General features: G+C 33.9%; 1 protein-coding gene across 6 annotated transcripts in view; it reads left to right on the forward strand.

Annotated features, from left to right (window-relative positions):
• Positions 1–15,376, forward strand: part of EML5 (EMAP like 5) — a 150,664-nt gene that overhangs the window by 103,407 nt on the left and 31,881 nt on the right. For all 6 annotated transcript variants that reach the window (XM_061156472.1, XM_061156474.1, XM_061156473.1 and 3 more), the window contains exons 22-29: positions 118–270; positions 974–1,105; positions 2,350–2,438; positions 3,232–3,408; positions 5,468–5,669; positions 6,351–6,477; positions 13,256–13,334; positions 14,648–14,777. In XM_061156472.1, coding sequence (XP_061012455.1) covers positions 118–270; positions 974–1,105; positions 2,350–2,438; positions 3,232–3,408; positions 5,468–5,669; positions 6,351–6,477; positions 13,256–13,334; positions 14,648–14,777 — 1,089 coding nt within the window. The remainder of the gene's footprint in view (positions 1–117; positions 271–973; positions 1,106–2,349; positions 2,439–3,231; positions 3,409–5,467; positions 5,670–6,350; positions 6,478–13,255; positions 13,335–14,647; positions 14,778–15,376) is intronic.

The following is a 15,376-nucleotide window of genomic DNA, read 5'->3' on the forward strand; positions in this document are numbered from 1 at the left end:
TTGAAGCTATAATAAACATAGAAGTCCGTCCTCCTCTATGAAATCAAAGTTTCCTTAAGCATATACTTTTTTTTAATAGAGGAAAATCCCCTGATACATGCTTGCTTTGCTTTTTAGGTGGGAGGTGTTGCTGTTTTTCTCCTGATGGTAAAGCTTTAGCTGTGGGTCTCAATGATGGCAGTTTCTTAATGGCAAATGCAGACACTCTAGAAGATCTTGTATCTTTTCACCACAGAAAAGATATTATTTCAGATATTCGATTTTCACCAGGTAAGGTCTCATTGAAATCATATTTGTTTGTTGAGTATGACAGTGAATATATCAGTGTGTGATTTTTTATTTACTGTTATTTTATCTCAGAACTTTAGTTTTTTACTAGAAGAAGCAGTATAGTGAGAGGTGAAAGCCCTGTATTTAGATCAGTGGCAAAATATCTGACTTAGCGCCAGTTCTGTCACTAAAGTTTCTGTGTGACTTGGACCAAGGCATTTCCTTGAGCTTCCTTTTCCTCATTTGTAACATAAGAGGGATTGGATGACTGTTTTCATTATATTCCTAATGCTTTTGAAATTACATTAATTTTGCTTCATCAGTTTCCATGCATTCATACTGATGACAAAACCTCCTATAGAATTACTAATGTTAAGGCAAAATTTATTTATGTTAGCTTACTTATTTATTTTTTCTAAATTTAAAGTTTTTTTGTTAAATGCAAAGAATGTCAAAATTACTTTGTGTATAATTTTTGACATTTGCTTTCCATCACACTACCTCATTATATTAAAATTTTATTTCATTGTGTTAATTATACATGAAAAATATTACCATTAGTTGCTTGACTCATATGTCTTTTTATAACATGCAAAACACCTAAAGTTCCTCCAAACAAAATTAAGAAGATTAACTCTAGTTGTACAGTATAAAAAATATTTCTAACCGTAGGAAATTTCAAACAAATATGTTTCTCTTATAGGTTCTGGGAAATATCTTGCTGTAGCGTCGCATGATAGCTTTATAGATATATACAATGTCATGAGCAGTAAGCGAGTTGGAATATGCAAAGGCGCTACGAGTTACATAACCCACGTCGACTGGGACATCAGAGGTAGGACTTTCAGTAACTCACCATCTGATAAAGTTTCGCTTGATTTAGTACAGCTACTTTATTTATTTATTTACTTATTTATTTAGTACAGCTACTTTAAAGAGACAAATAATTTGACAGATGAGTTCAAAAGCATTGTGAAGAACAAACATTACTCTTAAAATGATTTTCGCTACTTTATTTCATATCTAAAGATGTATGTTGGGAGTTTAAACTTTTCAATACCTCGCCTAATATAATTCAAATGATAGTACAGAGAGTGATAGATTCTTAATTTGTAAAGTAATTTAATATTGTTCTTTTTTAGTCATTTGTCTTAGTTTTTGCCAGATGAGTTTGATATAAACAGTCACTGAATTTTAGCAAACAGTCCTGTGCATTAGGGTTTCCTTTAAGAGTGGTGTTGGCCCTTTCTCTCTGTTTCTGGCTCTGCTTTGCAGCTCGCGGGCTCCCCGTTCCCTGGTGAGGGGCTCCACCCAGGCCACAGCAGTGAGAGCCCAGAGTCCTGACCCCCAGAGCACCAGGGAATTCCGAAAATTATCACAGCTGTTTAACATACAGGGTTTAATGAATGTCTTTGTCTTTTAGCAGAATGTGTGGAATATGTCAGTGTTTCATAATTTGGATAAAGGTTAATATTTTAAATGCTCCATTTTGGGGGGTTGTTGTTTCAGATAGTCACCTCTCTAAATATGGTATTGTAAATTAGCTTTTCCAAAAACAGTTAAAAATATATATTTTAAAAGATACTTCAAATTTTATTTCTAGGATTTTTATATGCAAAACAACAGAAATAGCTTATTCACACACGCATGCATGCTCAGTCACTCAGTTATGTCTGCTTTTTACATCCCTGTGGACTACCAGGCGCCTCTGTCCGTGCGATTTTCCAGGCAAGAATATTGGAGTGGGTTGCCATTTCCTCCTCCAGGGGATCTTCCCCACCCAGAGACTGAACCCATATCTCTTATGTCTCCTGCATTGGCAGGCAGATTCTTTACTGCTGAACCACCTGGGAAGCGCGTGCACACACACACACACACACACACACACACACACAAATACAAATTAAGCCATTTAGGAATTTAATTACTTTATTATATAGTAATTACTTTATTATGGTTAACTGCAGAGGAAGATGGTTTTTATGTTAAGGCTAAATTTTTCCCACAAAAGTTAAACATCATACTAACTGTGTATGTATTTATATTTTATATATGTGTATATTTTTTAATTTTTTTAAGGAAAGCTTTTACAGGTCAACACTGGTGCTAAAGAACAGTTATTCTTTGAAGCTCCCAGAGGGAAAAAACAAACCATTCCCAGTGGAGAGGTAGGAAGATAGTAGTGCTTGAAATGTTGTTGTGACTAAAAGTGGTTAGAAAGCAGATGCTTGTCTGGGCACAGGAAAATATGCTGTGTTAAGAAAAGGAATAAGTGGCTTACTTGTATGGCTAGCTCTTCTCTAATTACTTTCCTTAAAAGACAAGAAGCACGCAACAGCATGTAAAAGAACTGCCATCTAAGACTGGGTTGCTGCATCTCTGTCAAATCTTTTGGAACCCATGTACCTAAGATACTTAATGGCAAATTTCTATTTAAGGAAAAAAGAAAAAGAAAATGTGTGTGGTTTTGTGACTGACATTATTAGCAAAACTTTTTGACATGTCCAAGGAAGAGAAACTAAATAAATCTAACTTGAAGGTGGCTTAGTAAGGAGAGGCATTGTAAGTGAGATTCTTAATTTCCAGTGATGATTAATCGGAAAACATGCTTATAAAGTACCCGTAGAAGTTTAGACATGAAACAAAAGAATCAGTTTCTGATATTCTAAGAGCAGGAAAAGTCCTATTCATTAATATTGTCATTGTATGTTCAGTATCTAGAATACACAGTGGATAAATAAATCTTGAATGATGTTATGTTGAGACTTTTCTGCAGGAACTAGTGGATTTGGCAAACTACAAAATCAGATCAACTAATAATTTGTTTCACTGTTTTTATTAAACTTTTAATTTTACTGGTGAGATCTATAATTAGTTACAAAGAAAAATATTCAATGTTTTGTTGTTAATGTTTTAGAGTGAGATATTATAAACTTAGAGCAGTCTTTTTTTATTTTTTAGGCAGAAAAAATTGGTTGGGCATCATGGACAAGTGTGCTTGGTTTATGCTGTGAGGGAATTTGGCCTGTAATTGGAGAAGTCATGGACGTAACTGCCTCTTGCCTCACCAGTGACAAAACAGTCCTAGCTACTGGGGATGATTTGGGATTTGTGAAGTTATTTAGGTATCCTGCTAAAGTATGTGTTTTTCTTTAATTCTCCTAATGATCATAATTATAAAAATGGTTAAGCTAATGCCCTTTCATAGCATTTCGTTGTTGTAATATGAATATCACATATGGAATACATAATGTTGTAATATGAAAGGTTTATAATTTATTTCCTGTTCTTGACATCATGTTTATAGCTTTTATCCAGAAGTAGTATTATAATTTATGATCCCATGTCTCAAGTTATATATTATATTGTACAGTTTCTCAGTATTGAGTAGTATAAATATTCCTTTTAGAGGAATCATTCTTTTAGTCCTAATATTAAATAATTTTAGTATTCTTTTGATAAAATATATTATCATTAACACTAATTACAAACTCTTGATATTTACAACTTTAACATTTAAAAGTTCTGATTAAGTATAAAATACTGTAAATTATAATACCTATAAAATCAAAGTAAACAACATTGGTTTAATGTGATGAATAATGCTGTTTTTCTAAAACTGTAGAGATTCTTTCGAATGTACATGCCCACATTACTGTGTGCTGTGTGATGACTAAATTCTTTTACTGCTTTCTTCTGTTCAAACTACTGGGAAACATTAGGCTTTCACTTAGCACAAAAATAAAATTCATGATATCAAGTATAGATATGCATTTACTTGTCACAAATTCAGATGTATGTTATAATCTAACACCAACATGAACATAAATATAAGTTTGTGATATGGCACTGAAATCATGATATACAGTGCATGATGGTCTTAATTAACTGCTCATATGAATATTTTTAGATCAGCATTGAAACAAAACCGTAAGTTTTAAAAATTCCCATAGAGAACTAAGGTACCCAAGAAAATATTTGACAAGTCCTTGTTTTAGATACACTGAAGTTGTAGTACTTTACTTGATAAAAATGTGTTCCAATAAAACATTTATTAGTCAAAAACTTCACTCTCAGTATTCTAGATGGTAAAGAAGCCCTAAGAATATGTTCTAGAATGTTGGTCCACAGATTTCATCTTCTCCTTACTATAACAAGAACCACAAAATCATAGGGAAACTATCTTCTTCTGATGTTTTCATGACAGATTTCTCTTTGATTTCAGCTGATTTTATTGATTCCTCGTTTCCGAAGAATCCATTGATTTAACTATTACTATGTTTTGTTTCCCTGGAGAAGGAAATGGCAACCCACTCCAGTATTCTTGCCTAGCAGGCCACAATCCATGGGGTTGCAAAGTCAGACATGACTGAGCAACTGAACATGTTTTGTTTATTTAAGACATTTCTTATTTTAACACCCTTGAAAAGATATCCGTCTAAAACCTGCTTAGGACATGTTGATCTGAAATTTACCTATGTAATCCAGTAATGCTAGTGTTCTGGATTTATAAGTTACCAGTATCTTGAATTTTTCCTTATGTTTAAAAGAAAAATACATTACTGTGTGTAACATCTGCTTATAATCAAACACACTAATGAATTACAATGAAGGATATTTACATGGGTATATACTGAAATATTTGCTAATTACTTTTTGTTAATATGGCCATGCTGTATGTACATAGGTATTAGTATCCTGATTTTCCCAGTTTTTGTGTTTCTTTCCTACAATAATATGTCTGCATAGCCATCGTTTTTAAAAGATATCCACCATAATTAACTATTGCTATGTTGAATATTTACGGTATTTAAAACGTTTCACTGCTCTAAGTCAATACTATGGCAAATGTTTTTTGTGTAGATAAGGCCTCCTTAGCATATATCTCTTAAAAAGGGATGGTGAGACAAAGGTCAGCATTTTCATACTTTTCAATGTAGAATACCAAGTTGATTTCTGAAAGAGTTATGCCCATAGTACTAGCAGTGTGCAAAACTACTAGGTTATCCTATCCTCATTAAATTTGGGAACTGTTACTTTTTATTTTAGTGAGTTTCAGTATTTTCTCTTTTTTTTTAACAAAGTGCCTTTGCAATGATTAATTTCCAATCAAAGATTAAGAAAGAAGTTCAAAATTATAAAAACTTTTTCAAGTAATAAAATTTCTCAGAAATTTGAATTTTTTTTTAATTTTTAGGGAAAATTTGGAAAGTTTAAGAGGTATGTGGCCCATAGTACACATGTCACAAATGTTCGCTGGACTTACGATGACAGCATGTTGGTTACCTTAGGAGGCGCAGATATGTCTTTAATGGTTTGGACAAATGAAATGGAGGGCTATCGAGAAAAAAGACCTTGTGATAGCGAAGAATCTGATATAGATTCTGAAGAAGATGGGGGTATGTGATTTTAAGATATTTTAACAGAAACATAGGAAAAATTTAGCACAACTGATTTAAACTGCAGAAGTTTAATAAGTAATAATAATGCTTGAATAGTTATTGTTTTAGTCTTTTTGGTCTGTTTAACACCAGAATTTTTTTTGTGACTCTAGAATAACAGACTGGCATATACTGATGACTTATTCTTCATTTAGCAATGTATGATAATATACTTTAAAGAAGTACTATTAAAGTATATTTATAGTATTGAACCTCATACTTAAAAATAATTCCTGTTATACCAGTAATACCCACTCATTGTAGAAAAGTTAGAAAGTACACTTTGCAATAAAAAAATGAACACAGAATCCATAATTTGAATCAGAGGTAACTTCTGTTAACATTTGGGATGTTACCCACAGGGGTATGTGTATTTATACACATTATCTTAATTTTTAACAAAAATGGCATCACATTGAGGTTTATTTGTAGCTTGCTATTATTACTTAATCAGTATTCTTTATCACTAAATATTCTTCTACATCATTGTTACTGGCTGTATGTTATTTCATAATTTGACTATAACACGATGTATTTAACTTATTTCATATTGTTTAATGTCCTTGTATCTGATTTTTAAGATCATAATTGAGATCCTCAGCTATAACATAGAAAATAATTCTTATATTTTAATGTTAGGCTATGACAGTGATGTCACAAGGGAGAATGAAATCAGTTACACCATCAGAGCCTTATCAACAAATATTCGCCCAATGTTTGGAATCAAGCCTCATTTGCAACAAAAAGAACCCTCAACTGATGAGAGGTAACAATCAAGTTTAAAACTAGATGAAGAAAAAGATATCAGTATTAGAAATTGAATTGATTGTTTAACTGAATGAATTTTTTGCAGAAAATAAGTAGCTGTGGTACTCTTGCATTTTACAGTCCCCAGCTTCTCTTAGAAAGCATGTTTGTCCTTAAATACTTTTTGGTAATGATGCTGTCCTTGCAAGTAGCTTAGGGAATGATGCTATATATAAAGTCTGTATGATTAAAGGAATCTTACTTTCTAACTTTTATAAATATATGTGATAGGGTTTCAAGAAATAATAAAAACTGAATCTAATACCTAGTATGTTTTAGGAAGCACATGAACAGAGAGATGCTTAAGTTTTGAAAAGGCCTTTTTATCCATGTGCATTTGATCAAGGATAGAAAGTCATTATTTTAAAGTTTTTCCAAAAAGGCAAGTTGAACTATAGCTTGTCTCTGGGAATTATTCGTCTTTGTCAAGATCAGCAAATCAAAATAAGGCTATGTGCACTGCAGTCTTATAAGGAAAGAGAACTTTATTTAATAAAGTATCTTAGTGTAATGACAGATCAAGAGAAAAATTGTGAGCATAATGCTTTTAAAATCATTAGAGAAGATAGAAAACAGTGAAGAGGCATATGGATCAGTAAATCGCATAGATTTCAGAAATGAAGAGGTTTTAAGAAATGATAAAGGAAGAGTTATCCAGAAACTACAATGAAGAACAAAGAAAGAATGGGCGTTAAGAACAGCAGTGACCTCTGACCTTTGATGAGGAAGAATTTTAAGAAGTATTTGAGGAAAAAGTTAAAAATGAAAGGGAATTCATTCACAGTTGAACAGAATTTAAGTTGAAGATTCAAGTGAATATATAGTTAGGATAATGCTAAAGACATTTGGAGCTCAGCTAGAGAGAAACAATGTTACAAGACACCATTGGCAGAGAGATGTGAGTCTGCATCTATGGATTTAATATTCAGGGAAAAGAATGAGGTTGAGTGAGATACGTGTTATGGATGGTGAAGGGGAAACTGGAGATTCTGTTGAACTGAGTAGCCCTGCAGTTCTAGGTAGAATGTTGAGGTCGTGATGTCTCCACAGCGCCTCTTCCAGGTGCCCCGTTTGCTGATGGTGGTATTCCTTAGATGATAGCAGTCACTTACAAAAAGGGGGTAGACAGTGATGATCTGTTTGGTGGTGTAAGTTGTATCTCTTTGTGGACCCCATGGACTGTAGCCCACCAGGATCCTCTGTCCGTGGGATTTTCCAGGCAAGATTACTGCAGTGGGTTGCCATTTCCTTCTCCAAGGGATCTTCCCGACCCAGGGATTGAACCCTGGTCTCTGCATTGCGGGTGGATTCTTTGCCGTCTAAACCACCAGGGAAGCCATAAAGGCATTAAAAGGGGCAGAGTGTTAGACTAGAGGTATGTTTTTTTTAATGCTGAACATACCATGATCTAAATACTTGTACAGTATTCAAGGTTGAGGTGACTTGACACTGATTTTGAAGACAGTTCAAAGGGCATGGTTTTTGGAATAAGATCCCAGGTGGTGCCAATGGTAAAGAACCCACCTGCTAATGCAGGTAGACACAGGTTCAGCCCCTGGGTCGGAAAGATTGCCTGGAGGAAGGCATGGCAGCCCACTCCAATATTCTTGCCTGGAGAATCCCATGGACAGAGGAGCCTGGTGGGCTGCAGTCCACAGGGTCACACAGAGTTGGACACAACTGAAGCAACTTAGCATGCAAATGGGTTAAAATACTCATTTTTATTATTTGCCAGTTGTGTTACCTTGAGAAACTTTTCATTTTCTCTGAACCTCAGTTTCCTCAGAGGTAAAATAAACATTATAATCCACAATTTATGGAGTATTTCATGAAATGAAGTAATGTATATAAAGAATTTAGGTAGTAATTCTTCACCACCCTTTTTCTTGGAATAAAATACAATGTAACCTAAGGAGATCTCTGGTTAATTCTGACACACTTCCTTTTTAAAACTTCATTTTACTATAGTTTAGGCGACATCACACTACTTGCGAGACCTTTGTTCCCCAGCCAGGAATTGAACCCAGGACCACGCAGTGAAAGTGCTGAGTCCTAACTGCTGGACTCCAAGGAACTCCCTAAGAGCTTTTTCTTTTAGTACTGAAATTAAATATCCACAGAGTAATGAATACTGCCTATAAATTTATTCATTAGAGCCATATCAGTATGCAAATTTGGGTGTTCATAATTAGAATATTTTCAGTATAGTACTTAATATTCCCTAAAATATATCTCACAGGTAATGAAAAATATAATATAGGGAAGAAGTAACTCTAGATATTTTCATTAATCTTTCTCATTTATTATATTGATTTTTAAAGAAAATATTATCATTTATCAGATAAATGTAGTATGTCAGAAAATGTGACCTAATTTTAATCTGTAGACCATCCCTCATGGTAAAACACTTAAATTTCCTCCTTCATTGTGGAAGTGACCCAAGTTCTGACAGAAATATTTTACTGCTCACAAAGAATGGCTGACACTGTCATAACTGTAATCTTTGCTGTTAACTTGCATTCTCAAAATTATTTTTTATATATTTTGCATTTTGTTTTCAAATTATTTTATAATTCAGCTCTACTAAATTCCTCTGAAAATGCCAAGGCATAAAAGTTATTATTCTGATTCATAGTTAGGAGTCTTCATTTTCATCAAATGCAAATGTCAAAGGAGATAAAAATGAAGTTTTTTTTTCCATCAACTTTGAACTTTTGTGAAGAGGTTAAATGGTCTGTATACATAATTGTCTTCAGTTTTAAATAAAATACATCATCATCAAATACAAAACATTTTTTAAAGAAAACAAATGTTTGTCAAATATCTACTTAAAAGGAAAATATTTCTGATGACAATTTGACTTTATTTAGTTGATTTTTTTGTGGAGTCTTTTTTCCTAAATGACATTAATAATTTTATGTTTTTCTGTTTAAGTATTTTTATGACAAGTCTTAACGTATTTAAAGTAGTTACTTGTCAATCAAATTTCCAATATTTTTTAATAAATCAGAACAACGTGACATAAAATGTAGGCATTATTGTATTTCCTTAGAATTTTGTTGACATTACCTTTATTCTGTCTACTAAACTGATATATTTTATTCATCATCAGTTTTCATATCTGTTTATCTCCTTTTTTCTCTTGCTTCTTTTGAAGGCAGGGAGTAGTAAGGTAAGTTATTTTATTTAAGAAAATATTTTACTCAAAATTTTATTCTTCTGCTTTGGTCTTTATGGTATTTTAGGGTATTGATTTTCTTCCTTATAAAACACTGAACTTATAAAACACTATGTGTTCCCTATAAAACACTTTTTTGCTGAGAAAGAATTAGAAAATGAAAGAGAACAAATCCTACAAAAGAGTTGCATTTGAAGATACAATATGTGAGTGTTGTTGTAAGGGTCTTCCTTATAATCAGTGTTTATACAGATGACTTTTCATAAACGCCTTATAGTTTTAGTTTTTCCTTAAATTTCAAAGACTTGTAAAAACAGTAATCACATGTATTTATCAGTGAAAACTTTTCCAGTTGATAGCAAGCCTGTTAGTTTCATGTCATACTTGTTTAATATATTCATTAATTTCAAAACATTAACATAGGACAATAATGATATCTACATATTTAATAAAATGATATGTGCAAGAAAGGACTGTTTGGGGTCCTTTGATAGCTACCTTTAGTAAAATAAAAGTGTCTTCAGACTGTTTCTGAAACAGGACAATATGGAAAAGCCTCGTCTGTTTTGGAAGTTTAAAAAGGCACCAGTAGGAAAATGCCGACAGATAAGATGAACAAGTAAATTTGAGAAAGATTGTGCAGAACTTCAAATATTAGGTACTCCTTAGTTAATTTGGCAGATAGCAGGAATTCACTCTGTTTTAAGCAGGAGGTGATGTGTGCAAAAATATGAGTCTGGAGTGTGATGTGACTTCTTTAAAAGGCCCTCATAATCTTACACTATTTTAACAGAAGTAAAACATTCAGACCTAGCATCAGACCTGGAGTAGCTTCTTTAGGACTGAGCTCTGCATTTTAAAGGGACATTGACAATTTACAGTGAACTAGAAAGAAACACAGGATAAAGGAAAGTTGGGTGGCTACTTCAGATAAAGAATAATTCATCATTTTTGGAATCACTAGTTTCCAAAAAAAAAAAAAAACTTAAGTGGAGATAAAATTGCCATCTTACAAGCAGTTGTTCATGCAGGGTTTAGTAAATGCCCACTTGTCATCAGGGTTGTGAAGGGGTGTTCTAGACATGTAAGAGAATTCCTGGTTTCATTGGGAAGGGGGATAAGATCAACATCTGTGATCCCTTCCAGTTCTGTTCAGTCATTATGTTGTTTGGGGGAATTTTTTTAAAGTTACCTCCTTTGCTGGAACAGTCCCAAATACCACATGGTCTGAAGACTGCCTCTGCATGCTTGGTTAGACTGGCTGACTGGGAATCCCTCTGGAGTCAGAGGAGGGGGAGCTTCAGTTCTTAGACAGTCCTTAATAGCAGTGCAGTGCTACCAGCCTTTTAAGTTAATAAACATTAAATAAGCTTAAATATTTTGTTTGAAATTCAGTTTGCACTGTGGAAAATAAGAATGGCAAGCTATATACAACATAGAACATGTTGAATTCTTTTCCATTTCATCTTTATTATTCTGATTTCCCTGCCATTAATGGAATAATTTAAGCCTTTTTAAATATACAGCAATAAACAAAAACAATAGGCCTTTACTATATACCATATAGTTTATCTGCGTTAAATGTGTAGAAGTATTTTATTACAGGAAATATTTTACTACTATTTTAAATTCAGATTTGTGTTGTAATCTTTTCCCTTTTTTATCTGCTGCTGGAAAGAGGCTCCAGGTAACCCTCTCTCTTTGCTCTAGTCCATGAGGCCTGATTTTGTCTTTTTATTATCTTTGATATTTACCATTAATGAGCTGTGTTACTTGGTATTCTTCACCTCTGTTCACAGCTTTCCATGTTTTTCTCCTTTGAAATCAGTATCCCTAAAATGACTATATCTTGATAATTGGATTCATACCTGGTGGGTTACAGTCCATGGAGTCACGAAAGTCGGACACGACTGAGTGACTTTTACTTTTTCACTTTAATAATTGGATTCATAACATATAAGTAACTGCCTTACTAAACTTAATCCATTTGACTTGTATAATTTTCCAAGTTATATAATTTTAAGCTATAATATATCCTATATAAATTATCTTTAAAAAATTAAAGTATGCTTAATTCTTATACAGGATTTATAGATAAAAATTATACACTTACTAAAGCTGTCAGACAATAACACTGAATAAAGGTCAACAACTTGGAGGAGAAGGCAAGGATGCTCCCATTCTTTAAAATGATTTTAGCAGAAATATTTTAAAATATTAAGTAATAGTGCTCGCTTTGGCAGCACATATACTAAAATACTAAATAATATAAAGTTAATTATATTTATTACTTATAGATATTTTAAAAGTATATGAGAAACGTTTGGAATAAAATATTTTTGTGATAATTTGAAAAGTCCTTCATGTAGTGTTGCAAGTGCAAAACTTTTATGTTACCAGTCATGGTTATATACTTCTATATACTGCTTCATATACATATGAAAATACACGTTTATATTACATGTTCAAGATATAACACTTTGTTTACTTTTTATAGGTGTGTACCTTGAAAATCACTTTGAAAATGCAAATATATTGTCATGCCTTTAATTTTATGAATTTATTTAGAAATGTTAAAGTTTTATTGATTAGAAAGTTAACATATCATTTTCTGATTTAGTTGTTACCCAATTAATACTAAAATTTGAAGGGTGAGTTGATATATGATTGATTTAGATTCACTGTTCAGCTTAGTAAACATTTGAATAATGACTATCTGAGTTTAAACTAAGTGATGTGGGTTTAAAAAAAACAACAAACAAAAGGCTTTTTTTAGGGAAGAGTTGCCACATTTAAATAGCTGAAAATGGGAACTCCATATGCCTAATGACACATTATAAATAGATTCTGAACTTAGTGGTGGAAACAGAGGGAGAGGAATAGATTGAGAGCTACTGTGTAAGTTTGAAAGATATGAAGTAAATAGTGAAAATGAGGGAAGAGGAGTTGGAGGCAATAGTAATAACCTTTACAGAGTGGCTGTAAAATGTTTTGTTTGCCTGACTGACAGTGTCTCCGTAACCACACTAGGAACTTCAGAGGAGAAGATAAAGGACACAGAGGACCCGGTGATGAGTACACGTTTGAACTCAGATGTGTCTTACATCGCCAACAGTGTGGGAAGTTTATAGAGATATTTTCAAAATTCAAGAAGAATATACTGAGTACTTACCATGTGCAAGATACTGAGATAGCTACGTTAGAGCAGTAATCTAGGCTGTTGTTGATAACACACCCCATCGAGAAGCTTTTGAGTTTGTAAAACTAACATTTGGATATTTTTATCACCAGTCTGTTCTTGTGCTATTGTATTAGTTGCATTTATGATACATATGTCAAAGAAATTTTAAAAAAAGTGAATAGAAGTTCTGACATTTTCTTTCTACCTTGCTGCATTAGAAGATACCAAGATGTAGAGGGTGGAGTCTAGTGAGAAACACAGATTAGGTTCACTCTGGGGAAGGAGTGTCAGAGACAGCTCTCTCTGGAGGGCAGCTGAGAGGAGCCGGGTGAGGATGCCAGGTGATGCTTCCCCTTCTCTCTCCCACTTCTGTTTCAGGCCTCCAGTGAGCAGGGCCCCACCACAACCAGAGAAACTCCAGACCAACAACGTCGGCAAGAAAAAGAGGCCCATAGAGGTGAGGAGGATCCACCCCCCGGTCTTAACTTGTACCTTAGAAGGTATCCAGGGTTTATTCTGTTTCCTTTTTGTAGAACACCCAAATCTTACCATTATTCTTTATAAAAATAAGTGTACTGAGTATTCTTTCTTGTTCGGTTGTAAAAATTGATTGCTTAACTGTCAAGTCTGAGCTTGGATTGATATCCTCTGTTCCCTTTTTTTTTTAATTAGTCTTTTAGGTTTCTATGAATAATACCCTGAACTGAACCATATCTCAGAGAACTTCTAAATGTAAATGTGTAGAATGATCTATGGCTTATAGAAGCATAGTCACCTTAGAGTGTCCTGTACTTAGTGGTTTGAACTTATAAGTTAAAGATTTAATATTTATACTAAATTAGGAACTTTTACCCCATGAGATATATTCACTGTAGAGTTTAATAATGGCCCTGCTTCCAAGCAAAGAAACTTTCTACAATAATTGAGCAAAAGAGAAAAGTTCTCCCAGCATTTCATAACCCCAGTGTCAACAATAACAGACAGACGGCTGGATGTGTGTTAGTCACTCAGTCGCGTTCAGCTCTTTGCAGCTCCACGAACTGTAGCCCCCAGGCTTCTCTGTCCATGGACTTCTCCAGGCAAGAATACTGGAGTGGGTTCCCTTCTCCAGAGGATCTTCCCGACCCAGGGATCAAACCCTGGTCTCCTGCATTGCAGGCAGATTCTTCACTATTTGAGCTACAGGGAAGTCCTCAAGCCGACTGCTAGGTGAGGTCAAAAGCAAGGTGTGAAGCTGTGGGAGGGTGATTGTTGCACTTCCTGCCCCCCTTAGCCTCACCGGTCAAAGAAGATGGGCACTTGAAGTAGCAGGATTATCTTTAGCATGAGTTATCGGAGACAGCGTGCTTAGTGCATGAAGCTGATACACTGTTTGGATCCTTGGAAGCATATCACTTGGACCTCATTTATTCTCAGTTGTATATGCGGATCAAATATTTTTGACTAACAGTTAACACAAATTGAAATATTTTTCTTTTGGACACAAAGTATCTCAGTGTTTAACACACGAAATCTTAAGAACTAAAATTCTTGGAGTCAGTGTGCTTCCCTTTTCATTTTTATAGATTTATGTAGAAAAGTATGGAATGTGTGTTTCAGCTGCCCAAAAAAGCTTAGATAGAGGTGTATCTAGCTTAGTTTTGTGATTGAAATTTATAAATCAAAAATGCATCCTCCATTTTGACTGAAGATCACCAGTACTATATACAACAAAATAATGGTGAACATTTAGACATGAGCAAATGTATAATGGTTTTATCATTGTTTTAGGACCTTGTGTTGGAGCTTGTTTTTGGCTATCGAGGCCGAGACTGCAGGAATAATGTTCATTATTTAAATGACGGTGATGATATAATTTATCACACCGCATCCGTTGGAATTCTTCACAATGTTGCTACAGGTAGGAAACCCTAATTCCCCATTCCCCTCTTTTTAAAATTGAGAATGTTTTATTTAGCATCTTAAAACTCTGCTAAAAATATAAACAATTAAAATACATGAATCTGGAATAGGAATATTTCATACTGTAGAACTTCCTAGTAGTATTTTAAGTAATTTACAGTCTTGAAGAGAGTATAGCACAGCAGGAAAGGACTTCATAATGCAAAGTGCTTACAGATCTCGATTAGAAGTGAAGGATTCCTGTGTGTTGAAAGCATGTTTTATAGCAAAAACATTTGTAACTGTATTCTGTTTCCCCGCAAGTGGTTGTCTTTGATAGTTAGTGATTGAAAGGAACATGTTGGGTGAGTGATTGCTGGGGACTGGTGGTGGAGTGGCAGTGTTCATGCTGAGGGCTTGGAAAGCCAAAAAGGTTAACTAAGAAAGCTGCTTGCCTGTGACTTGACTGATGATCCCTATTAGATTCAAGAGATGGGAAAATATTTCTTGACATCTATTTAACTGATTGTATTGTTCAAAAAGTTCTCTAAGCATCATTTGATGACCAAGGATGTGATAACCCTACTAGTAATTCTCTATTAATTTTGGATTGCTTTA

This window comes from Dama dama, chromosome 12, assembly GCF_033118175.1.
Source record: "Dama dama isolate Ldn47 chromosome 12, ASM3311817v1, whole genome shotgun sequence".
NCBI classification, from domain to species: domain Eukaryota; kingdom Metazoa; phylum Chordata; class Mammalia; order Artiodactyla; family Cervidae; genus Dama; species Dama dama.